The 27,859-nt window shown below is 42.7% G+C and overlaps 1 protein-coding gene across 1 annotated transcript in view; it reads left to right on the forward strand.

Moving 5' to 3' along the window:
• The window catches only part of sox6 (SRY-box transcription factor 6), a 137,568-nt gene that overhangs the window by 83,658 nt on the left and 26,051 nt on the right, over positions 1-27,859 (forward strand). Inside the window, exons 9-13 of the mRNA XM_034680096.1 lie at positions 10,332-10,452; positions 15,330-15,409; positions 23,687-23,836; positions 26,731-26,905; positions 27,364-27,551. Coding sequence (XP_034535987.1) covers positions 10,332-10,452; positions 15,330-15,409; positions 23,687-23,836; positions 26,731-26,905; positions 27,364-27,551 — 714 coding nt within the window. The remainder of the gene's footprint in view (positions 1-10,331; positions 10,453-15,329; positions 15,410-23,686; positions 23,837-26,730; positions 26,906-27,363; positions 27,552-27,859) is intronic.

Here is a 27,859-nt window from a genome sequence, read left to right on the forward strand (position 1 = left end):
AAGCACAGATTAAAGAGAGGAAAAGGCCAGTGTATTGTTGTCCACTGCACACTTCAAAGTCCTGGAGGCTTTCTCACATGTGTCTTTAATGGTGTAAGGAAACAGTGGGGGACATGCAGTAGTTCAATGGTGAGATGGAAAAGGTCCCAAGATTAAAGATGAAATGTAATTACAGCAGCATTTGGCTGCTCGTGGTTTGTAGGGTGGACAATCTAGTTTTGCTTGATACTGACAGAATTGTCCTAATGCACTGCTGTTAACCTTTAAGGTTCATTGGGAGAAAAAGTTGACTGCAGCTTGTTCGAGTCAGTTGCATATGGATTTCTCATTTACCTCTGTAACAAAGAAACCAGAGAATACACAGGAGAGGCTATGTTAAAGGTTCTTCTATGTTCAGAAGCTGCAGAGCCTGACCAGTCAAACTGAACATTTATGTTTTCTGATAGCTCCGTGTCAGTATATATCCAGTTATGCATGTTTATGAAGCAAGTTTGGCAAAAGCTAAACTTCAGTTCTCCTGAAATGTTATATTATCCTAAATGTAGATCATATCTGGAGATATTTTTTCAACATTGGTCAAGCAAAATGTGAGACCTCTGTAACGCCTCATATCTTGCTTGTTCCACAGCTATCATCAAATCAGCTCACTGATTTCCAATCAAATGCAGCCCCTGCCTTATCTACGTCCCTCAAGGACTTTCACATTCTTGTTGTGATGCCAGTCCAGTGTGAGTCCACTGTATGCTGCTTGGGATGTTTGGGGTCACGGTCTTGTTTGAACATAAATCATCAAGTTAATGTTAGTTCTTTGTCAGAGAGAAGCAGTGTTCATCTAATTACTGGCCTTTTCCCTCCACCCTCACAAAGCCCCTTACAGCCTGATGCTTGTACCAGAATACTTTGCAAAAAGCTATTATTTTGTTACAGCTTTTAACTGTGGCTGCATAAAACTTTTGTCTTGTGCAAAGTAAAAAAAGTAGTCAGATCTCCCAGCGTGAACAAAAACAAATTGTGTCAACTGCTATTTGTTCTGAGTGTTAAATTGGCTTTCAGCAGGACTGGTTTGTCATCACTTCTTTTATTATAACAAAAAGAAAATGCATGTTATCCAATCCAGTGCATTTATTTAATGAACTGATTCTGTTTGGTTACCAATTTAGAGAAGAAAAGGCTGCACAAATAAAGCATTATGGTAAATATTTTAAATCAATCAGATGAGTTTAAATAAACACAGGGCTGTATGGTAATTGCACAAAAATAATAGGGCTAATTTGTGTATTCTCAGATGCTTTTGTTGTCTCCCCGACACAAATTATTTTCTCAGTGTGAGACTCTTATTTATGCACTGGCAAAAAAAAAGCTCAAAAAGACATTGTTAAAGAGAATGTGTAAGTCCCCCAATTAGCACAGCTAGATGGGAACTGTTAGCATGATAATAAGAGAATAATAGAGCAGGGAAATGATTATGTGCCTCTGTGTGTGTGTGTGTGTTTAAAGTGTGCAAGTGTGTGCTATTGTGTACATATGAGAGTGTGCATAGATGCAGTGCTGCCAGTGCTGAAGAGCTCTGTGTTAGCCTGCACTAGTAGGATTATGTGGGGGCATTAACAGCCCAGTCAGACGGGCTTGGCTCTCGCCCAGGGAGGCTCAGTCCAGCATGTTCATCCTCCATTTAAGGAGACTGTTAGCTGATGAAGATGTGCACATGCAAGACTGAAGATAAAAGAAAGCGGTGACCCGACTCATTAGCCCGCGTGATTTAATATATTGACACTTGGATACAAATAATTTCATTTAGTGGACTCTATTGGCGGGGAGGAGGAGGAGGGGGATCAATTTAATTAGTTATGAAATGTGACTTCTTGTCAGGAAGCAGAAGAAATGCTGACGTTAAACAAAGTCCTGTGAAATTTAAACAATAAAGCCATTGTGGCCCAGTTAAAACTTAATGATGCGCAAAAATGTGTAATGGATACAACCTTGGCGCGGCAGTGATGGTTTGCAAATGAAGCTAAGTGGATGAACGTTTGGTGTGTAATGCCATTTGCCTGTTAAAACAAATTCTAGATTGAGGAATTTAAACAGTACATGCTGTTTGACTGGTTTGAGGTTGTGGGTTTTTTGCCAATTAGGACATGATTGTGTCGCTTTTTTCTTTGGATGAAATGCAGCATCGCTCCATTGAAGTCTGTGCAGCTCTAAGTTGTGTTTCACAGGCAGGGCTGCAGATATTGATAGATCCATCTCCTCCTTTTCCAAAGTAACAGCTGATTTCTGCTCTTGCATGGGGTCTCTTTAAACACAGAGACATGAAACATATATTGGCTTGTGGTGCCGGTGCCAACGAGGCAGGGATGTAGACAAACATAGATCCATTATTGATGTAAATGACACAATAAAGCCATGGTTATGTGTAATTGGCCTTTGTGTTCCCACACCTCTGCGGTTCAAGCAGTGATAATTAAGAGGCTCCGTCTGAGAGGTGCCACATGAACGGCTGTAATGTGTGAAATCACACAGGGGTCTACTTTAAATTAGTCACCTGAGGGGTTTATACAGCAGCCATGGGACAGATTAATTTATGACACCAGCTTTGTTTCAGCTCTCACAGGTGACGAGAACAAAGGCACAAGACAAAAGATTACCAGGCACACAGGAATTTGGATTTAACTTTTTAATAAGTGCAAAATGATTCTCCTCATACATGAATGATGAGTGAAGCAGGTTTGTGTTCAGTGTGAGTTTCACAATGAAGCACCTGTGCAGATCTCAGAGGGCCTACACTTAACATCCATTGTACCCTCGTAGGGAAAATATCAGATGAGGGAGAACACATCCTCCAGTGTGATGTGGATTCAGTTTCCTCTCTCTCTGCATGGACTCTGTTTTCTCTGCTAATGTTGAGCAAACTGTTTTGTCTTTGCGTTGGCTTTGCGTTGCCATCATCTTCAGCAATGGGCACACTCACAGGGAGTAGGAGCAACTACATTAATAGGCCCTACTGTGTACAGCAAGGAGAAAGGGGCGCGTGTTTTCTTAGGGCCAGGGTGGCAAAGCAAAGCATTCAGCCCAGAGCCGACGAAGAAAAGGAGCTTTTTGTGTTTGGGGGCAGAGGAGAGTCCAAGCATTCCCCAACACAACACAATGAATGAGCTATTTTGTCCTGCACTTTTACATAAGAGCAGAATTGTAGGATTTTTGTTTGTTTTTCTCATAACTGAGTTCCTTAATAGATCACATGCATTTCTTTTGAGTGTTTTCTTAATTTCATCGCAAACCTTACAGTTTAATTCAAGAACTCTTTATTATTTTATTTAACCTTTTTAGAACACGGTGCTTTTGCATGGCCATCATTAGGTGATGATATTTCAGTATGTTTGAAAGTCTTGAAAGCACTTGTGTCTGTTGGCGCTTCTGACAGGCTTCCTCTCTGTTGAACAACAGAATGGGCTCTGTTGTTTTCTGCAGCTGGAAGGTAAAACTGAAGACAGTCTCAGTCTGTGATTGTAGGATAGTACAGAGGGGAAAACCCAGCAGCAGCAGTTTGGACAACAACATCACACAAATGAGGGACGTGCTTCTGTTTCTGAGTAACTATACAACACAGAAGGGTCTTTTCCCTCCCTTACTTCATTTTTGAATATTTATAGAAGGATTAACTGTGCATCATATTAAAGCATGAAGGCAATAAAGGTTTAAAAGGAAACTTTTTTTATATAGTTATTTTAGGGGCGTTTTTGCCTTTTCGACAGGACAGCTGAAGAAAGACAGGAAACATGGGGAGGCTATAGCCTCTGTATGTGGGGCGCTTAGACCGCTAGGCTACCAGCGCCCCAAGGAAACTCATTTTAATGCTAATTTTAACAAATACAAAACAGTGAAAAGTTGAAATGCAGCCTTTACGTTTTTGCCTGCTCTAAAGTGTTGAAGATTAATTCCCCACATTGATTCCTGAGCCTCACATCTTTCAATCCCTCCATTTCCCTCTCCCCCTACACTCTTCCCATCACATGCATGTAGCAGGCTATCTGACTCCCCCATGTCCAATGTTCTTAAGAACCTCACTTGCCCCCCCTACAATGAGGGTCGGAGGCATTTCAATCCTTCCCATTTCCATACAGTGAGGATATCCACACAGGATAATGATGCCAGCCAAGAGCCCACTAGTGGGTTTGTTTATGTCTGTCTCTATCCCGTCATTACATATGCTGTTTGAGGGAGTCCCTGCAGATTTGGCCAGTTTACTACAAACCTTAATTCTACAGCCAGGCCTTGAAAAAAAAAATCATTTTCACTTCTATGTAACCCCCAACCTCATCCAAAAGTAGACATAATACACTTTAGAAGTATAACACTGAATCTGGTGTCTAAAATAAACTGTATTTTTAGGATGTGATGCAAGATTGTGTTGCTGTTTCATTACATGCAATGCGTGAGCATGCAAAAATGCACTTTATCAAATCTGCCTTCCTTTATATGCGCTTATAGTTTGCCTCTAAAATGTTCTACCTGATCAAATGTTGATATGTTCAGCCAATTTAGGACTTGCAATGTAATCATATAATGCAATCAAGTGCTGTAGCATGTAAACAGAGTTTGGTTACCTAAACACACACCAATTAAAATGCTTCAAAGAAGAATACACCTTAGGGCTCTACTTTGATATATATGTTCATATAAGAGTAAGTACAACTTGCTGCATGTGAATATTTGTGCCCAACTAACACTAATCAAATATAATGTCTAGAAATGCATTTGAACATTTTCACTTGTATTTTTCAACTCAATGCACGCTTAAAATCTTATTGGGCATGCAGTCTTATTGTATGTTCTTGCTTAATTGGGGTGGAGCTTTTATTGTTCTGCCTCAAACATTTCACAGTGAAAATACAATAAATAAGAGCACTGTGCAGAAATCCTGTTAAAGACGGGCGGTGCGTTTAAACCAACAGTAGCCTGCAGCTTTATCAAGAATTGTAAGGAGGGATGAGATGGAGGAGGGCTGGAGGGAGAGATTTGGGGTCAGAGGGTTGGGCTAACCTGCTTTCAAGCCTCCGTGGACTTAATATTGGGATGGCTGCTTTCCAAGAGAGCTTGTTTTACTGTGTAAGGAATTAGTGGAACAAGAAGTCATCTATTGGTTATTCCCCCTGGATGTCCCGACTTCACCCAAGTGTCTGGATTTGCCACACTTCATCCTGAACAGTACTCAGTGTAGCACACACAGGCATGACTGATGTGCAGCGCTACACTCAAACCTGAGCAAACAGCGCCTGCAGTCACAGTTAAAGTTGTACCCCGACAATTCAAGGGAAACATTATGAGTCTATTTTGGTTTTGGTGCTTGCACACTGTTGATCTTTGACTTCAGAGCTCAGTCTTTTGACTTCAGTAGGAAAGGGCCCTGTTCAAGGATTTCAGAGGCAGGGAAGGAAGTGAGGAGAAAGGTCAGAGACTTGACTGGGACAAGGGCCCTTTGTTGGTGACCTGAACCTCGCCAGTGTATCTGCTCACCCTGTTCCAGTGCACCCATATTCATAGCACACAAGCAGGAATTATGCGTGTGCAGGAGTCTACTGGGTGGCAGTATGAAGACTTTGAGTCAAAGGCTGAGGTCTGCAGCATCAAAGTCTTGTTCAGATCTATTGATCCATTTGTCTGATTACCATTAGCAAGAGACAAATCCAAACACCATTGCATCTCCGTTCAATCAATGTACGTGTCTGCCATGTGCTGTAACTATTCAGCTGAAGTCTAAGCGGCTGACCTGTAGATAAGGAGTTATATGTGCTTGAAAACTGTTTATTGTTTCATGGGGGAATAAAACCTGAAGCCATAGAGAGGATTCAACAAGCCAGAAGTGCTTCCACTGAGTGATTTTCCTCCTGGTTAGGCTCCAGTACAGTGTACACCCAGCGGGCTGTGTACACAGTGGCGGGTGTTAAACATATCCCGCTGTCTAGTGTCAGTTTTACTGGGTGTGCTGCTGCTGCTGTTGGGACATCGCCAGGCTTACCAGCTTCCTTAAGATCACTTTCATTTTAAATGGATCACAAAAGGTGATTTCTCCTCACTCAGTGGAGAGCAGGGAGAGGGGGGAACGAAGTGCGAACTATCAGTTCTTACAGTAACAGCTGGAGTCTCAGCTCCCTGGGTGAAATTACAGAACTCCTCCTATAGAAAATGTGAAAGAGAAGGTAAGCGAGAGCTACGGATCTGACAGCTACTAAAGTGTGGAAGTAATTTTATTAAAATGAGGTGTTAGAGAAACGTGAGTCCTCCTCTAAATGATTGCTGGTGATTGTGATCTTTTCCTAATGGGAAAGGCGCCTTTTATAATCTAAATAATTGTACAGAAATAAGAACATCATCACGGTGAGCTCCTCAGAAATTTGTGCTACTTGGAGCTGTATTGTTGTCAGTATTTTAATGAAACACTTGAAAGGGTTTTACCTTTTTACAAGTGTCTTCAAGGCAAATGAATGCAGATTATATCCCGGATAAGCACGTGTGTGAGAGGTGTGTTAAAAGGTGTCAAGTAGCAATTAATCAGGATTTTAGACCCAGGATCTCACAGGTCCTTTCAAGCTAATACCCATGTAACACGCTGAGAAAGAGATGGATGTTGGTCTCTTGTGCACTTTTTTTCCTCTTAATCTTAATACTTACTGATTCTGTGGACAAAAACAAAAAACTCTCACTCTACCAATGTGCAGTGGGGTCTGAAGCGAGCAGCAAACTTGTGTGTACAGCGGTGCAAGAAAATGTGAGGAGGTTTAAAGGAAGAGCCGGCAGGGGGTTTCAGGCCTCCTGGGTGCTTTGTAGAGGCTCTAACAGACAGTGAGGAACATGGGTGTTGACAGGGGCCCAAGTGAGTGCTGTAATGCGCTGTACATCTCCATTTGCACTCAGTGTTTTGGAGCTGCCTGTGCATGTGTTGTAGGTGGATGCTTATAAAGAACACAACTCACTATTTTTTTTAATCATACGGCTTGTTAGATAAAGAAAATGTAAAACTATTTTTTTTTTAAATTGACAGCATTTCAACTAAACATCAGAGCTGAGAGTGTGTCTGAGTCATCTGACTCTTCCTCTTCTTCCTCTATATACTCTGACCCAGTGATGATGTAAACCATTGAAGAGTCAGGTCTTTGTATTATAACATAGTTAAGTCACTTTTGGATTTGTGTTTGTTGAAATGCATCATCAGTATAAAAGAAGGAGTGATAAAGCTTCCTCAATAAAACACTGGTAGAAATTGGGCGGTATGAAGCTCTTTGAATCGAGCATGTACAAGCTGACAAAGGCGACTGAATTTGGTTTGGCATAAAATAGATAAATAAAAAAGTTCTCCCCTAATTAGTTCGTCCATAACATGGTATCTATATGGTATTCTGCTCACAGCTGAGCAGCAAGTTGGTTCTATTTATCAAACACCAGCGTCTCCTTGAGAGGGAAACAGATTGCGTGCTGGCCTGATACAGACTTCATCAGGTCATCTGAATTGATGATACATGTTGCAAGGCGGCTGCGTTCCCCCAGAAACCGCTGTTGGAGTGCTTGCTGGCAGAGACGGGGGCCTCGGCCAAGTCTGTCTGACTGATCACTACAGATGCTCCTCTTCAAGTATTCCGAGTCAGATCCTTAGTGCCGGGTCTTGAGGGACAAACAATAGCACCTGTTCCTCATAAGATAGCCCATTCATGTATCTTTAATGAAGCCTGGGGGCAGATGGTGTGAAATGACATTATCTAGTGCTAAGACAAAGGAAGAGCAGAGCCAGCACAACAATGCGGCCGCGTTTACGAGGAGAAGGGAGGACGCTGCCCGAGTGCCTCGCTCACATCTGCTCCACTTCATTCTCCAACTCTTCAAGATCATCTTGGCAATAGAAGGATCCTGGGCACTCAGCCCACACATAGATGAACTTGAGGGTAACTCTTAAAGAGGGGGAGGCGGGGTTTACACAGGGAGAGTGAAAGCCACACATACATACACATTTTTTTTAATACACATCTTTATGTTTTTCTTCTACTTTACTTTGACAGTCAAATTAAAAAAGACAGCACTTGTGAAAGTGTAATAGAACCTGCTCAGCCACTGTGCCAACTGTTAATTGACAGCTCAACTAACCTCCGCTATTTGTTGCCACCTTGAAGCTCCTCAAAATTTGATTTGCCTTTCTCTGACATTAGTTGCCGTAAATTAAACTTTAATGCGCAGAGCTCATTACTGCAAATCACAGCCATTCCAACTCAATGCAGTTATTTCCCCTTCAGCACACATTCACACTCTGTCTTGCCTCACTGAGTCTTGTATATTCTGCTCCATATTTTAAAATAATAATAGTAATAAAAGGCGATATCCCGGATGAAATCACATAATTTACACTGAGTGTTGGAGAGAAATGCTTCCACATATCAGATGCCTTTTCACTCGTTGTGATCTGTATACATCCAATGTACATTACCGCATACATAAGTCAATTTCTCCTCCACGAAAAGGAATATCGTGGTATCATGAAAAATACAGAAAAGGGTTAAGCAGCATCATGACTTTTGTTTCATCCTTTAAAGCCGACTTAGCTCTTTGACGTAAGTTGTAACGATTTTCCAACTTACAAAACCTTTTTTTTTAACGTGACTTTCTAAATTTACATCTGATGCACGTTAGTAAATTGTGAAAATGTATGAACCGGCATCCAACACACTTGTAACACACTTGGACTTGAGGGAGTCCTTTCCTGCGCTGTGACTACCGCACATTCAGCAACAGCCTCCATCTGGTTTTACAGTCCAAATACAGAGACAGAGAAAAGCTGTGTTCCCCTGTGCCCCCCTCCCCGCCCCCCTCGCCTGTCACTGGCCCTACCTCATGTTGTGACATTAATTATTGTGTTTTTCCATATGTTCCATACATGCAAGGCCAAGATCCATCTTTCATCCATCCAGCCTGGAAACTTGGAACAGTAATCCCTATAAAGCAATGTTTTATTTAAGGTCATTTGTCGCAGTCTCCTCAGCCATTTATTTTTCTTCAGCTGCAGCACTTTTTACAGAATTACTTTTAAAGGAATTACATACTTTTCTATTCTTCTATAATGCACTTTCTGCACTTGCACTTCTGTAAAAGCTCAGTAGACATAAAATGCTTCTATTTATTTAGTTTTCAGTCTAGCTTTGCACCTCTGGACCGATCAATAAAGTAGATTTAAGAAGGTTTAGCGTGCTAGAAAGTGGGTGCAACTACTCCAGTAAGGGGTCTACAGGGGGAGCAGCGCAGGCTGAAAAAGTGGAGATCATAGCAGACCTCAGCCAGAACATGGGGGGAGAGTCGTTGCTCAGAGCAGGTTGATTTCATGCCCCAATGCAGCGGCAGTAATTGCACCCAGACCCGTTTTATTGCGAGTTGATTTTAAGGAGGGATGAATGGAGAAACATTCTGTAAAGTGTTTATTTTGGGGGATGACCTTTATTAACCCATTTTCCAGGCAGGTTCCCCTGAGGTGGCCTGGCTCAGTGCTAGATTAACCCTTTCAGGCCTGTAGTAGCTGGGCTGCTCCTCATCACAGAGTTTCAGGAAGCAGAGAATGACAGTCAGATTGGAGCTTGCAACATGTGCACAGACACACTCACACACACACACACATTACTTTTTTGAGTCATAAACTATTCAGCCGTGCTTAGCGCGCACACACACACACACACACACACACACACACACACACACACACACATGCTGATAATCCCAGTAGGCTAGTCAGCAACATAGTGGATGGTGAAGGTTAATATGTGAGTGGGGCAGACAGTTAGAGAATGACAAACAATAATTACTCAGTCAGTATTTCTAAATCAGTTGCTGTTTTTTCACAGCTGTTGTTAATCAGTAAATTAGCTTTAGGTTATTTTAATTAAAAAATATATACGTGTATAAAAACATATGGAAGTGGTTGAGATAAGTAGCTTAATGGATCTGTCTGTGGATCTTTGTAAAATATAACTGCACAGTGAATGCATCAGTGTACAGTGCTTGTCTTTGGTACCCTCTCTGCTCTCTGTCCTGCATGTCACTCCCTCTAACTGATGCTGTAACAATGTGCGTACGCGGGGCCTTTGATGTGCCGAGGTGAAATTGTGGTTTGGATTAATAAGCAGGCGCAGCTCGGCCAGGTATTGTGCGAGCACACGAGGGCCGTCATTGCCGCGGAGCCCCCTGTCAGCACGCGTTAGAGAGAGCTGTGATCTGGCCTCCCCCCCTGAATGGGCTCTGTGTTTCTGTGTACCATGACCGTGCTTAGGCCTCTCTCTGATCTCCGCTCTCTATCTGTTCAGCAGGTCCAGGGTCACATGCCTCCGCTCATGATCCCCATTTTTCCACACGACCAACGCACTCTGGCAGCAGCCGCCGCCCAGCAAGGCTTTCTCTTCCCCCCGGGAATGTCTTATAAGCCAGGTATGCTTGCATCTGAACTCCTCCATTTGTGCCTCCTCCTTTCCCTCTGCTTTCAAATTCCTTTTTGTCTTTGACTTTTTAAGATCATCATTTGAAGTCTGAAGATTGTTCTAAGTGCATGACAAATGTGCAGCAACACATAAATGTTTGATTCACACTTGTGGCTTGTCTGAACTTGGACTTGAGACAAAGCCTGGGAATGTTCTAGACCATGTGGAACAATAGATATGGCTGGAGAAGCAGAGGAATGTAAACATGTATTCAACATGAAAGTATCTTTCAAGTGTTCTGGCTGTAATTGTTTCTCAAGTATCTGCTGTTCAAGATCCAAAACATGGAAGATGAACCCCTTTTGAAACATCATCTATTGTTACAGCGTAAAATCTTATTTTTTACTGTTGAGACAACAATTTTATCTGAAGGTGAAATTTAGTAGTTAAAAGAAAATTAGAAGGTTGGTAGTTTGAGGATGATGCAAAGAACAGGTTTTGCTGCACGTATAACTGTTTTCATTGCCTGTTGCAGCATGCCCCTTTCTCACCCTTTTGTGTTTTGCATTGAGTGAAAGAGGAGCCCTCCACAGCTTTCAAAATAAAATATGAACGTTTTTTTAAATGTTGCAACACGCTGACTGATATCGTGTTAAATCAGCAGGCTCACACATCCTTGTATATATGTGAATATTTCAGACATACCAGCATATACAGCTGAACTTGGATATACAAGATTTAAACCTCACTTTGCTTTTTGGAGCCAAGACATTTTTAGTTTAATCAAAAAAACTAAAAGTCTGCTTTTCTTCTTCTGATTATTTCACCTAAACACGCAACAAGAAGGAGACAGAGTTGTGTTTATAAAAACTTCACTGTTAAAAAGCGAAGAATTTAGGAGTCAGCTTAAAAAAAGGAAAGAAAAAGTCTTTGTGTTTGTTTTAAAACAGCACCAGAAATAGGACGAAAACTGAAAAATGAGAAAAAGAAACACGGAGAAGTCAGCAGGTTCGCAGCAGAACATTAAAAGGTGTGGTAGTGCAGTTAATGAATTAACTATAAAACCACAAGATGAAAAAGAAAGTCAGCTATTTTGGAACTATGGAGCCATGACAGCTTAAACAAAGTGCCTGAGGGGGAGTCTTTCACCAGTGTGCTTTCTGCAATAGGTTTGACACGGAAAATGTTTTAGTTCAAATAACAGGAGCTATTATGGAATCATGGTCAGGGGTCGCCATGTGTACGGCTCCTGCATTATTCATGAGTCCATGAAGAAATAGCAAAGGGGGTCTGAAAATGACTCTTACAGTCAAGAGAGGGATTTCAAAACCTCTATTATTTCCTCTCCATCCAACACAATATGCACAAAATGCCCGGAGACTACAATGTTATCGCCGCCACCTGCAGGGTATACAGGATGCCGCCGTGTCCTTTCTCCATGAAGTGAGTGGCCATGCATTCACTTCCAAGACTAAGGCACACTAATCTGATGTTATCATTATGAGACAGCTCCCAGGGACCACTGCTTATGACCCCCGGCCCTGTGGTGCTCACATGGCAACAGAGTCATTCTGGCACCATGGTGGTAAGTCATCACCCCGTCTGCTGGCTGTGCTCAATGGCCTGGTTAGGCATGGTAGACAAGCACAGTGGTAGAAACACACACTCATCTTTTAAACAAATAGATATGAGTCTGATTCCCTGTCTCCCTGCACTGTTTACACAGACAGGGCAGCATCCAGTCAGATGTGCCTTTAATGGACCTGCAGTGTGACCCTTTAGCTTTGGAGTCTGCTTGTCTCCTTCATAGATATCCTGCTGGTAGTTCAAGGTTCACTGATGGCATGTTATTCCAAAATTTAAACCTTTTAGCACATTTTAGGGAACACATTTAACAAACAACACCAGGGGAACAGGAAATATTTCAATATCGCCACCCTATTAAAATAATGGCCTAAGTCCTTTTTTTAAGTTTTTGGGAAAACAAAAAACCTTACTAAATCCAAAGCATATGATATTTATTAATTATTTAAATAAAAAAGGCCTTGAGAGTGGATGACTGTTGACAAACATAGAACGTTGTGTGTCAATTATGTAACATTAAAGAATAAAGTGACTTAGGACAAATTCCAAACATTCGAGTGTGACTTAGGCAACTTTAAACCTGGCTTAAACTGCCTTTCATTCCGTAGTGCAAACTCAAAACTGAAATTACTCTGAGTTGAATTAAACAAATGTCAGGTAAATCAAATTGGTCAGGAGACAGTCCCTTTCCTCACTTCTCCAGGTCTTCTTTGCTGGGTTTTTATTGAACTTAACCCATTTCCAACATCCAGTTTTGACAACTTTTTGAAACCTGACTATTAACTGTCCTTTAATTCCATAAAGCAAACTCAAAACGTAAATAAATCTAACCTAAATTTAACAAATGTTAGATCAATCAAACGCTGAGGAGGCATGTCCCTCTCCTCAACTCTCCTCTACTACACAACATTATAGCCTAGCCTTTATGATAGTAAACCTCATCACTCACCGGTAGAAACTGATTCAAGAATCATGTTTAGAGCTTCTTCTGCACTATAGATTATGTTGCTTCTTTAAGCAGCTGCTATCATGAAAGATTGTTAAATTGCCCAAGTCAGACATTTTATCCTAAAGAATAAATTTTTTTGACTTAGGACAAGAATAAAATGGCCTAAGTCACCCTCTTGACATTTATCCTGTAGGGCATAAAGAGCATAATCCTTTCAACTAAGGATTAAGGCGATTTACCAGAGGTGGCCAAAATCATCAAGAGATGATTTAGGCCAAAAACTAATGTTCGTAAAAATGACTTAGGCCATTATTTTAATAGAGTGACGATATGGAGCATAGTAATAATCTATGCATGTAACAGCTGCCACAATATCAGTTTAAGATAAAAGTGATTTTAAGAACATAGACTATAAATGCTTCAATGTAAATTAGCAATCAAGAGTATCCACAGTGACGAAACAGACAAGGAAGTAGCTTTAAGTCATTTGAGTCAGACGACATGTTTTGTTACTTGATATATTGTCAAATACTTAAATAAACTGCACTTGGCAAATTAGATTTTTTTATGTATGTCCTCATCAAATGTTCTTTGTACGGTTGTTTCAACAACTTAAAATAATGTATCAGGATATTTATCGTCATGTAAGCCTGTTTTTCTGTCAACAGCTTTGATTATTCAATAAAATTTAAAAGAGAAGATCAAGTTAGAGGGCCGCAGTCATACAGTTCATTTATCATCATTTGATCTGCTCTAAGAAAGGTCTTAGCTACATCTGTCAACCCTCTGCAGATCTATGGCTAGTATTTCATGGCACCACATGAGCAGGAAAAATAGACTGTTGTGACTATGGCGTCACCTGCATTGCTCCCCCGTCCTCAGCGTTCAGAGTTGAGGCTCTGGGCATGGGACCAGCCATGGTCAGTTAAAAAAGCACACAGTTTTAGATGTGATTCCCTGGTGATGCTAAGCTGGCATTGTGCCATTCTGACAATCTGGTGCCTCAACATAGACTGTGTGCCACCGAGACCCAGATCTCAGAGCACGAGACCCCCCCTCAGTAATGATGTGCGCTTACTTAGCACATGACCCTCCCCAGGTTTCACATGACATCTAAAGACATCCAGCCATTTATTATTCCCTCTCCTACGTCACAGACAGCACAGAGACAGAGAGAAAGCGATACCAAAAAGAGGAGGTGTAGAAATAACCACAGTGCCCCCCACTCAACTTTCTCCCCACACATCCAACCCAGCACTATTTGAAACCACCTCTGCTGTGTGATTTTATTTGCTACTAAATGGGGATTGAATTTCCACGGCCTGTATCACATTGTGCTGTGCTGTACAAGATTGCAAAGTGAGGCGCAGGCGAGGGCAAAGTGAAAGAGAAGGTATATACATTTACCTTGTCTGTGGCTTAATGGCTCCATATGTTTGTGAGAAGAAGTGGCAGGCAGAAGTGGAGTCTGAGCGAAGGCCAACTACCCCCTCCCTGCACCCACTGTGCACCCCATCTCTGCTTCTCCACACACATGCTTCAAAACCAAACCCCTCTTCATGAACGTTGGACTGCCCGTCTCACTGGGGCTGTTCTGTCTGTCTCAACACACTACCCCGAGTGTGTAAAAGTGTCTGGTGCTCAGTTATACATCCCCCAATGGATATCACTCATACAGCAGCCGTTTTATCCCCCTGTCTAACAAACGTGCTGATGGCAGGCCAACAGTAGTGAATGGTAATAAATACTGCTGCCATTTGGACACTATGTCTTTGTTGTTGATCACAGTGATATGTGAGATAAGAAAGTGTGGGATTCTGTTTTGCACCTTGTTATTGTGACTGCACACTTGTTCTAACCAGTCTGCATACAAGTGCTTTCATTCTGCTGCCAACTCACTCAGCAACAAACAATGTAGAGTTGAACAATAGCCAGACAAGTCTACAGCTGTACAAGCTGCCTGAGAGAACATACTTGTCCTTCTACATAACCGTTAACTGAATAAAAGAGGAGATATTTCTCATTTCTGCAGAAACCTTGAAAATAGCTCCTGATTTGTTTAAGTTTGCAGCAGTGGTTGTTGTAGTGCTGCTTTCCAGGAGCAGAGCTGTGCAGGTGAAGGAAAGAGGGAATGGTGTGAAACGTTCCTAAGTAATCCTGCTCCAGTCAAACCAGCTTAGCCTTTTGTTAATGCAGATGTTTGGGCTTGAAGCCGAAGGCTCGTTGCAATGTGCCACATTGCTGTGGCAAACTATCGCAGGGCGCCGGGATCTGTGTTGGCACTTGCCTGGTCGCTGTGGGCCGGCTCATTGTCTGAACCTGCATGCATTGTTGTCTCTCTCCCTCTCTGACAGGTGATAACTACCCAGTGCAGTTCATTCCATCCACAATGGCAGCTGCAGCAGCGTCAGGACTCAGCCCCCTCCAGCTTCAGGTATGTACTGTACTATGACAAAGAATGCTAGGGACGCCCGCCAAGCCCAGGGCAGAAAGGATGGCTAAGCAGCTGTACGCTAAGTAATGAGCAGCACACTAAATAATCCTGGAGGCCCCCCGGCTCACAAATGCTTATCACCTTACATATGTAATTTATCCTGTTTTATAGAGGATTTATCCCCACTAGCTCTGCTAGACAGAGGAGCTAGGAAGATAATAGTTATTAGAGGGAATGAGAATCACTTTGGTTGCCTTAATCGCCTGCCAGTGAATTTATCAGAAGACAATTGACTGTGTAAGCAAAGATCTCCTTTCTATTGCATTTTCTCGTAGAACTGCAGCGATATTTCTTTTATCTCTGTGGGGAAAACAATTAAGAGGAAGGAATGACCGTAAATCTGAGTAATTATAATGTATGTCACACAGTATACATAGTATGTAATAAAAGCAAATTCATAGCATGTTACACAGAGTGGGGCTGAATGGGGGTTTGAAGCCACGGAAAATGTTGGGATGGGCTCCAAGCCCTTCAGGCTCCTCCAGGACTTTTCTCACACTGTGTTTAAAAAAGCTGAACCCGGGTCAGAGCTTAACCTGAGGCCACAATGTTTAATATAGATAATGATCTAAATTCATCCTTCAAGTTGTTACCATAACAAATACTACTGTTACCACAGCTTCTGTCTGCATAATCTTTGTTATCGTACTGATGATGATTCGCTCCCCAGAACTTTTTATTTATTTAACAAAGGAAAGCTAATTACAACCATTTCTATTTTGCTTGTTTCTTTAAGTGTCAGTTTCCTTTAAGTAACAGTAGATCTCAAGAGTATGAATAATAAATAAATAAGTAATAAACAAATAAAAGACGGCCTCCTTACGTGTGGTTAAGTGGCCTCTACAGCTGAGTCAACAACAACACAAAATTATGAAAAGCTGCAACATGTGACGCTCAACAGCAGAAAGAAATATGTCAAGATTGAAAGAGTGCTCAAGACTGAGAGGGGAACTCTTTGCAGGCTGACATGTGGCATTTGTCCTTCGGAGGCTACCACTGTCAGTGTTCACGAGCCTTGGCAAGTTGAAACAATGCATGCAGCTGGCTGTGAAGAGCTGTGCGTCATTATGCTGCCATGAGAAGAGCTATCAGAAGCATGTAAGGTGTCAAATAAGTCTGCTCATGTTTTGAAGACGTGTCTAAGAGAGGAAAGGACAGCGATTCTGGAGTGTATATGTTTTGTGTATCATGGAGCGGGCCATTGGAAAAGAGTGGTGGTGCAGAAAGGCATGCTGGGTCTATTTTTAGTGGTGTATGAGGTCAGATGAGACAGTCATATATCTGAAGGTTGGGGTGAGGAGGGGAGACGAGTCTGGAGTGATTAATTCTGATTATGTATCTAACCCTGGGAATGGGCAAAAACTGTGCCTCCAAGACCATGACTTGGCTGACCTTTACAGAACACAGTAAACAAAAAGAGGTGCATTTTCCATTAATTGAAGTCTGTCAGCCTGTCACATATTCCGCCTGCTGGCTGCTATTTACCCTGCGTAGAGACTCCCCTTAAAACAGCAAGGCAAGTCAAACATGCCCTTTTCTACATAGCTGGGATCAACAAACCATGTGACTGCCACCACTTCCTCTACAAAGCACCAGGAGCCGGCTATGATTAAAAACATGGTATCAAGGCAGACATGGAATTAAGTTGAAGTTGTCGGTCTCCTCGCTTCAAGAGCAATAAAAGCACCTGTGCCCTCCTTTTCCTTCAAATTAAACTTTTGAAAAGGTATACTCAAATATCTGGATTGGTGCACCAATGAAAATGGACTGATGAGTGCATAAGGAGAAATATAAAGGAGTAGAAAAATCAGCATGTGGCAGACAGCTGTCCACCATCCAGTCTGGTTCAGTTTGAGGTTTCTGCTTGTTAGTTATTTTTTTGGGGGATTTTGTATGCCTTTATTGATAATACAGATGGAGAGAGACAGGAAATGTAGGGAGTAGAGAGTGGGGGAAGACATGCAGCAAATGGTCGCGGCCAGGAATCGAACCGGCGACATCTGCGACAAGGACTATAGCCTCTGTATGTGTGGCGCTTAGACCACAAGGCAACCAGCGCCCCAGGTTTCTGCCTGTTAAAGGGAGTTTTTCCTTGCAGCTGTGGCGTTAATAATGAGTATTTCTAAATAACATAACAAAGACCTTCCAGCATGAACTTTTTCACAGTTTTTTCTTCATGCGTCATCAAGCACAATACACCACTTACCCTTCAAACTCTCCTGCACTTTTCTAGTTTCACCTCCAAGCTCTTTCTTCGATTTCCTCTCCGCACACACTCACATATGACTGAAACGGCAATTAAAATATCTCTTCCTGTCAGGTGCATGGCAAGGTATAATTTTCCCCAATTTACCCTGTTTAGATTGTGCAATATATGAGCCTTAAAAATTATCTTATTGAAAGAATTAATTCCCACAATGCTGCCGAGGTAATGTGATCAGCCATCCAGTTGGAGAGGCTAGCCGCGCCGTCAGTCTTAATGTTGGACGCTCAGCCTCTTCACAATCTCCTCTGTCATAACAGTCTGGGATCCCCTACCTCCCTTTTCCCCGCCCTTTCCCTCTAAAGGAAGAAAACCCAACGAGGTAACAAAGGCTTAGGGCTGATGGATGTAAATGAATCTACCGTGATGCGTTTGAGTGTTGGAGACTGTAATTTGCTTGTCAATACAGGGTGGTAGCATCACTCTGGTGGCTGGCAGTCTGCAAGTGGCTGTCACCAGGCATTGCTGTACCACAGGGCAATTTCACTCAATGTTTTTCCTGACAGATTGGCTCTCGTCCTCAACTCACAGGAGAGGAGGCGGGTAAACTATCCCAGCGCGACATGCCCCTCTTCATTAGTGCCCACACAGAGCCGGGGATGAGCCCCGGACCAGCAGGAAACAATGGCTCCGTCCCTGCCTGTCCTTTCTTGATTACAACTGACACCTCTCAGCGAACAGAGGAAATTGTGCTCAGATTGTACACCAATCTGTTGGGACACCTACTATATTCAATCCGGTGCAGAGACAAGAAGGAGAATTTCCCTAATTCCACAAAAGAATCTCTTCTTTGGGACGAAACTTAAATTGCTGTTTGTACACTACACCTTGCATCAGTTTCAGAATGAAAAACAATTTACTTAAGGCTGACATGGTCTTAATATATATCACCCGTCCTTTTTACAGAACCACTAAACAGTAGAAGGGCCTTCGAGAAAGTCCTGTTTTCTATTATTGGAAGCAGACTTTGGGGTTAAAGCCATTTTAAGGCAAACATTATTGGATAAAACCAAACATCTGGGTTCTCCACGTGCAGTAACACTGTAAGGACTAAAGAAATAGAAACCCTCTGCTTTCACTCAGTCAATGCTCCATTTTCTCCGTCCCATTGTCTTACTTTTCCAATTTACTGAGCACAATTTGAACTTTCTCTAAACATCTCAGTTTGTGCATTTCTACTTGAATTCCCCTCCATCCTGTTTCTGTTGTACTTTTCCTTTCTAATAGACCAGACCCATGACATGCTTTTGCCCTCATTCTGTATCCTGGAAGTTGAGGAATAATGCTGCTACCTTTGCAATATCATGTTTCTAGGCCTGAGTAAAACCTAGGCCTAGCTTCAGCTCCCACTGCACAGATGAAAAGCAGCCCACACACTCAGCGACAACCTTGACCAGAACTCCAGCAGACAGACATCTGAAGGAGTACTCAGAGACTCGGACCACTGCAGCGATAAGAAAGAGTGTTACACAGTCAGGGACAAACAGGAAGAAAGTGGGAGAGCAGCAAACCTGCACATTATCTTTTGTTTGGATGTAAATGCCTGTGTAGTACAGATGTGAGGAAACAGCTTCCATCATTAACAAGTGAAGCACTTTTGACTTTGAAACAGAGAGAGTGGAGGAGGAGGGGAGAGAAGAGAGAACAGACGTACTGTAGAGAGCAGCTGTTTCTGTGTTTATGAGCAGAGGAGCTCGGTCTTTGAAGGTAACCCAGAGCAGAGCAGCAACGCTAGCTGTGTGTGGAAGGCTGGCTAATAGGACAGCTAGGTGAGCAGCTGGATGGAGGCAGTGGTGAACAGAGGGACAGATGGACAGATAGAGTGGATAATGCAGCGAGCGGCACTGAATGGGAGGGCTGGCTCTGGGGCCCCTGGGCCTGGAGAACCCACACACACACACACACATACACTTACAGAAGATGGGTCTGCATGTGTATGTGTTGGGGAGAGAAACACAGAGAAGGACTTAAACATATATACTGTTGATGTAAGATGGAGAACTTTGAGGAAGGAGGGGTTGGAGTAGAGCAGGTTGAGTGCCAGCAGATGAGACAGATGTTGGGCCATACTGGAAAGCTTCGGCACAGTGCACCAGGACGCCTTCCTCCACTCCTGACATCTGGGCCTAGCCTGGGTCAGACTGCCTGCTCGCCCTGGGCAATGAGCCTGTACAAGCCTTGTGGCTAACGGGGGCTGGCGCTGTGCTGCCTTTTAAATGGCGTGGTGCACTGAAGCACAGTTAATGCCCTCATATCCAGCCCAGTGCTCCGCGCCCAGGCCAGGCAGAGGTGAATGAGACATTGACAGAAAGACAAAGAGTCACATGCACACACAAAGGGAGGAGAGTGTGATTAAGTGAGGGTGGAAGTCATCAGATAATGCTCAGCTTATGTTGAACGCTCAAGGAGTTAACTGGTATGAGGAATCTCTTCTTTTAAGGCGACTTGTTTGTCTTTGATTTATAGTTTGCAGGCTGCACTTGTAAATGTGTACTGCAGCTTCACTGCTGGCAGCAAGAAACCTGACGAATATCTGCCACTGTATTTTCCAGCACACATCGCAGTGTTGCTAGTCTAGGAAAACAAGATGCACTTTTCTTCCCCACAAGTTTTTCACTCAGTACGACACAAACCGTCTGCTCCAGAATATTAAAAAAAAATATCACAAAAAGCAGAGACAGAAGTCCTGAAATCTGTCCTATTCTCTCATAATTGACCTCAGTGAACACCTCGACAGCTTGTTTGTTTTACTACACAAACAAACGCTGTAGTCTAAGACGCCTGACTACATCAACAGCGTGTTTAATCAGAGTTTAATGTCGCAGGCAGAAAAGTGAACCTCCCTGTTTAACCTCTGCTGCCTCCAGAGGGCTTGTTTTTAATTACCAGAGGCTAACAGGCTGACCTTGGGCGTGCTGCACTCACTTTGAATCCATGCTTGCTGAGATCTGCTCTGCTCTACTGGGACACAGGGAATGATGGGGTCAAAAGGAAGACCTTAGATTTTGTGTTAGTGTGTCGTCTGATACACGTGCGTCGTTTCTGTACTAACAAATCCTTTTTAGAAGAATACAAAAATCATTGAAAGCACTAAGGAAAAAAATAATTACACATATATATTACAAAACAAGTAATATATATAGCACATATAACAGCAAGTTATTCATGTGCCTTTGATATAAAAAAAAATGGCATGTAGTTTCTCCTGCTGCCAAGCTAATAGAAAAAAAACCCACAGATGAACATACCACTCTTTTGTTAGTTTTCCTTTATCACCCACATTGGAAACCCATTAGCTATTAAGCTCATTTGCTATTTTCTACCATGCCCTCTGCAGCTCTATGGCTTTTTGTGTTATATGTTCTTTTTCTGATCAGACACAGAAAAGTGACCACAGAAGTGTACAGAGGAGAAAAAAAAAAGAGTAGAAAAAGTGAACAGCGGGTTCTTGAGCTTCACTCAGGCGTTGGCCCGCCTCAGAGTTGGAGCCCTGACTTTCAGTTTGACCCTTAATGCCATGAACCGTTTGCTGCCCCCGCCTGGCAAGTGGATATGAAGAAGAGGCTAATAGATGTGAAAGAGTCATTTGGGAGAGGCAGGCAGATGTCCTCTGCTTAGGGAGACCGGACTTGGCAGGATGCATCATACCTCAGTGTCTGTTAGAAACAACAACTTAATGAAACAGAACAGGATGTTGTGGATTTAGTAAAAAAATGTGGATAGGTAGATATTCAGCAACTATTCTTTAATCCATCTCAGATGCTGGAATACTTGAATACTCAGTGAAAAACCTTCAGACTACACATCGAACACATCAATATTATCTATAAGTCCTGGAGGAGTGAGTGCTCTCTTAGCACACCTTTCATCTTTTCCCCCTGATTATATTTATTGTTCTTTGCACTTGAAGACACAGAGTTTTCCTGGTTACAAGGGTAACTGTGGCTTCTCACCCCATGGCACTGACCTGCTAATCAGTGCAGAAAAGGGGCTCCCTGACTGTGCCTAATTTGAGGCAACGTCTAATTGTGCTCTTTTTCCGGGACAATAATGTTCTTCTCAGTCAAGGTCAGAGGCAAGCCGTCGACAGGCATGTTAGCAAACATCTGTCCCACAGACTCAGCTTCCGCTCCTCGACTACGATTTGTGTGTAGCCTGAAGTGACAGGCACTGGTTGGAGATTTCTCCTTTTCTCTGTCACTGTGTTTCTCTCTCTCTCTTTCAAACTCCCACACACACAGACACACACACACACACAGAATGCCTTAACCACTGACATTAACTAAGTTGCACTCAGATGAGAGGAAAATAGAGTTGGGTCTGCTCCTGTGTCCGTTCCTGTGCGAGACAAAAGGCTGTTTGTGAAGGAGGTGGGGGCAGTGCTATCATTGTGGGAACATAATCAGTCTGTCATTTCTGCTGCCCATGTGCCGTTGTTATCCCCAGGTCCCTTGGAAGAATGAGCCTTTTGTACTGCCGCTTATGTGGCAGCGATAAAGTTTCTTACAGGACCACATATGTGTTTATATCTTGAGATATGTGCATGGACATAAAGTGCTTTGTTTGGCTGAAGTCTGCTTTTACGCTGCCGAAGGTGAGGCCAGCAGGGCAGGGTCGCTTTTTCCCAACAAATGTGGTCTGTGTGTGACCAGTCGGACCAGGAAATGAGACAGGGTTTGCTGATTGGCCAGAGGAAGAGAAAATTAGATTCCCCGTGACAGCAACATCTGACCGAAAAACACAACAAAGAATAAGGTTGACCCAGTCTGAGGATAGCGGGACAGCGGGGGAGTTAAAGGGTGCTATCTGTCTGATGAAGTGAGGGTTGAAGGCTGCATGGAGTAACACTATTTCTCAGACAGCAGCTCTATTCGAAAGACTCCTGCCATATCCAGCAGGAGACAAAAGCCAATTTCATCACTTACTTGGTGGCCAATCAATGAAGACCTGGGGCAGAAAGAAGACTCAGCAGTGCAGGATTGTTTGGCTCTGTAAGCAGAGAAAAACAAACACAAAATAATCATCCTGTCAGCCGGGTATTATTTATTTCAGGTTTTCTCGATATAAGAAAAAAAACAGGCACACAATTCAATTTCAGGCATTAAGTGTAACTTTATCTGGGATAAAGGATGAATTACGACGTCAAAAATCTGATCCAACAGACACTTAGCAGTCTGTGGCTCACCAAATTTTAAGGAAAAATTTCCAAACCCTCAAATCAAATTCTTGAACCAACCTTTCTGCTACATGCCACATAATCAGACCAGTGGTGGAAACGTAAAGTGAGCTCTCTGAGTTCAACCCTGCAGCAGGCACAACTGTTACTAAGCACTTTGCCAGTCATCTGAACCGGCCTCTTGTGTGGTAATGTCACCAGCAGTCGGACGTCTTACTGATTTAACGCCAAGGAAAATAACGGTGATTACATCAGCGCTCTCTGTGCAGGTTTCTGAGCCTTAATAATGCTTGTGTTTAACATATTCTGTGATGGCGATCCAGCTGAGGTCGGGCTAGAAACACTACTGAATGGGACTGTCTCACATGGCTGTGTGGAGACAAATCACAGGCCAGAAACTTCAATAGGGCGCAGTGTAGATCTAGAGAAATGAGAGATCTTTGCTAACACACTCGCATCCAGTCGGCAAACTTTTCTCTGTGATGAGTGGAAAATAGGGGCTCCAAGTATTTTGACTGAAAGCCATCTCTGTGTGGTTTTTAAGACTGCTGTCTCTCTCTGGGTTCTGCCTTTGAAATACAGTTAAGACCTTTGATGGAGGTTCTCTGCCAGCCTCATGGAAAGAGAGGAAAGACGTAAAAGAGAGAGAGAGGGGGGGAGATGAAGGCAGACAGAAGCAGAGAGAGTTCTAGGGACAGGAAAAGACAGAATATAAAACTTTGAATGTTCACTGGATTTGGATGTTAACGCCTTGCGGGTTTTCTCCACCTCCCTACAGCAACTGTATGCCGCCCAGCTTGCCAGCATGCAGGTCTCTCCTGGAGCCAAGATGCCCCCGCTCCCCCAGGCCCTCAATGCAAGTGGACCCATTTCTCCCTCCTCTCTGAAGAATGACAAGAGTTCCTGCAGCCCCATCACTCATGTCAAGGTACGACCCTTCCCTTCCCTTGCCCACCCACCACCCAGGTCTTGAGTGCTACTTGACCTAGCCGAGCATAGATGGTGTGGTTAAATATAAATAAAAAAAGCATCTACACAGCTCACCACTTCATGTTACAGAGCCCAGCCTGTAGCGGGCCATCAATCTGTTGGGCTTTAACAAGGCGCTCTCTCTGTTAACCAGAACTCTGTGGACATGGTTGCTATGGGGAGAGCTGCTCAAAGCCAGTAATTTGTGGAACACATGGTTTCTATTTTTTTTTCACAATGAAAACTTTTTTTTTCTTCAAACTGAAATGGGATAAAACTATTATAACAGTGCTACACAAATCTGACAAAAGGGAAGTAAAAAAATAGGATTGACGACTGTTTCTGGCTTGAGAGCAAACCCAATGTAGGATGTGTGTTTTCTGCTGCTGTATGGCACGACTCCACCAGACCTCCACGCAGAGGAAAAGACATATACATCATCCCCACTCAGTAAGGCCATAATCAGAAACATACGCCCATTTGGAGTAGCTTAGCTTAATAATATCACAATGGAGAGGGATCATAAATCATGTCTTTAAATGGTAGGAAGGCACTCGTCACAAACACACTCACACACATGATTCCTCGGGCCTGCTGCCTCATGGGATTTCAATTGAAAGATTGCCATCAAACTAACATTTCATCACACAAATACAATTCTCTATTTATCAGGTTACATTGATGCCAGTCAGGCAAATATGAATAAAACAATAATTGGAGTCATAATATTACAAATGTTGCCAATAATCATAGAATTATGGATTTTAAATGAAATGCATCAACCATAAATGGAAAGCAAACATAAACTGGCATCACCCCATCTGTGTCCACAGTCCAATGGAATTAGATTGCCTTTAGTTTTGTTTGTGTGCTTTCAGCTTCACTGCATGACAAACTGTTATTGGCACAGCAATAACAAGGCCTGGGGGCAGTCTGCGCTTGAGCCATATGTTTGGACAAGGAGACACTTGGGCTTTGAGAAAGACTGTTAATGACAGCATGCCATCATCGGATTCAAGACTGCTGGATACACATGGCAGCGAATACTATGCAAAGAGAGTATTTACTGATTTACTAATGCTGGAGATGTTTCTGATCAGATTCACTCAGCATTTATTGAACTCATTGGGAAACTGTTTTTGGTGCTTCTTAGCTTAATGGGCATCATCACTTTTATATTTGATGATCAAATATTTGATTTTGCATTGAAAACATTTTATTTTTTATTTTTTGGGCATTTTCGCCTTTATGGATAGGACAGCTGAAGAGAGACAGGACTATGGGGAGCAGAGAGATGGGGAGGACATGCAGTAAATGGTCAAGGCTGGAGTCGAACCTGCGACCTCTGGGACGAGGACTATAGCCTCTGTATCTGGGGCGCTTAGACCGCTAGGCCACCAGCGCCCCCCAAATGAATACATTTTGAATATCTCGTGTAAAAAATATATATATATATTTTTTAAATGAACATTTTGTATTTAAATGAATCCTAAAAAAAACCCAATTATTTGATTTTATTTTCCTCAACATGAACTAGCAAAATGATCAGTTTTGCACAGCTGGTTGATTACTCTGACAGGTTATTTAAGCTTACCTTGGTTTTGTTTGCATTGATCCTTCTTCAAAGAGTTCAAGTTTTATTTTTATTTATTTGAGTTATGGAGTTTATTTGATTAGGACGATGCACATGAATCACCATTTCAGCAGTATGCTTATATGTAAATATTCTGGAATTAGCACAATAGCTACATTTCATCTGTAGTCCTGAAGCAAGTACATACATAAAATGCAAGACAGTTCGTAGGACACTACACGAAAAGACTTACAAACAATATAAAATGGACACAAAATGTAATGGTCTCTTAGAAGTTAAGCGACTTTCAAGAACATTTCATTACAAAAAGAGAAAATAATGAGGTACTATACTTCCAGTTTCAGAGAAAGACAAAAAGAAAAAAGTCACCCGCTCTGCGTAGAAAACTACATATTCCAAGTAAAAGCTAAAAACAATCTTAACTTGCTTACTCAAGAAAAACAGCATGCTCTTAAACACCCAGCCTCTGCCTCCAATAGTTTATCTGCAGGTGAACCACACATTTAAAGTATTTGGTAGCTGGTGAAGAAGTGCTGAGTGTGGCAACCTGAAAAATGGTGTTCTAACATCAGACACTACTCTAAGAGGCTCAGACCAGCCCAGAAAGTGCAGTAACAAACACATGTATCCTCCTCTGACCTCCTCTCAGAACTACATGAAGTGTTTTTTAGAGTCACATCATATTTTCTTAGGAATAGGCATATCAAAGCATATGATAAAACCAAGTATGCACAAATGAGGAATGGAATTAGAAAACAAGTTAATGAAGTAGATAATGCAAGTCGACATCTGATGAATGGAACAGCTGTCTTTGATCACTGGCACCGCCGTTATCTGGTCATTATTTATTCTTCGAACCAGAGTGCAGACACAGAGAGCGGGGAGGAGGAGGAGAGGGAGAACAGATGAAGATGTACAGAGAGACAGAATCTGCCTTAATTAGTGTGAACAAAGGCGCTGGGCAACTGTGAAGAAGATCGCAGTGGCACAGCTCCTTAGGAAGGATGGATGAGAGAAGGATGGATGGAGAGGAGAGGAGAGGAGAGGAGAGGAGAGGAGAGGAGAAAAGCTAAGAGTGGGTTTGAAGCAAGGGAGGAGGTGCGGGTCAAGACAGAGATCCTATAATTAAGCAGGAACAGAGGAGGAACTGTGCTGTCTGGGAATCCTGAGCTCCCCCTGAAAATGGGAAGAGGAAGGGGAAGGGGGGAGGCACCTATTCACATCTGTCTTCTCTCACACTCCTCTCTCTCCTGCCGTAGGAGGAGGGAACACAGCCGCTCAACCTATCTGCTCGGCCAAAGACGACAGACCTGGTCAAATCCCCCACTTCCCCGACACAGAACCTGTTCCTCGGCTCTAAGAGCAGCCATAACAGTCTGCTCGGCAAAGGACTCCCCAGCCCGCTCGGAGGCCTAGGCCGAGCCTCATCTCATGGTAAGACCTCAGAATGTACTAACACACACATATTTATCCAAATCATGAAACATATAAAGTCTACATTCACACCCAGGGAGCGCACATTTAAATGTTTGAATACTGCTCTGGTTCTTCTACATTTTGGAATATTGGTGTCACTATCTCTTCTTGCATGATATTACCATTCCAACTCAGTTCATTTTAAAGGTTTTCTGATACCAGTGTTAGTATCCGCGTCTGATACAGCTTCAAATATCTCAGATACCATGTATTAGCACCTCCAAATAAAAAAGGCTCAGGTTAATTGTCACAGGACAATAACATGAGCCAAGAGGGTAATATCAGTCACAGATACCAACAATAAATGTTCCTCCACCAATAATATGTTTGATTTTGAGCCACACTGGTATCAGAGAGGTATAAGCCGATTCGACTGAAAAATCTAAAAAATGTCCTGTGTGTATGTGCTTGTATAGATATCCTGTCCAGCCTTAACTCTACTGCGCTGTTCGGAGACCAGGACACAGTGTTGAAGGCGATCGCGGAGGCCCGGAAAATGAGGGAGCAGATCCAGAGGGAACAGCTGCAACATCACCAGCAGGGCATGGAGGCCAAGCTGTCCGCCCTCAGCTCAGTGGGCCTCAACAACTGCAGAGTTGACAAGGTTAGGACCGCTATCATACAGCCTGTCTCTGTTTTAGGACTTCTTCTTCATTGCAAGCTTTTTCCATGAAGCAAAAAAAAGAAGAGCTGTTGACAACAAAGTGTGTTCAGTTTTCCATGCAGTGGCAAAAGAAAGAAACTGTTAAAGAAAGTGGAACATGGCAAAGTGGATATAAAAGTGATTCTTAAAGCTAATGTGTTTCTTTAATCCATGTCCAGGGTGGCCGTATTGATAAGAGCTGGCATAGTTGACTGGTAAAAGATGTTTTGAGTTAAATTACTAGGTGTGTGTTTGTGTGTGTTCAGAGG

This window comes from Notolabrus celidotus, chromosome 3 (genome assembly GCF_009762535.1).
Source record: "Notolabrus celidotus isolate fNotCel1 chromosome 3, fNotCel1.pri, whole genome shotgun sequence".
Classification (NCBI taxonomy): Eukaryota; Metazoa; Chordata; class Actinopteri; order Labriformes; family Labridae; genus Notolabrus; species Notolabrus celidotus.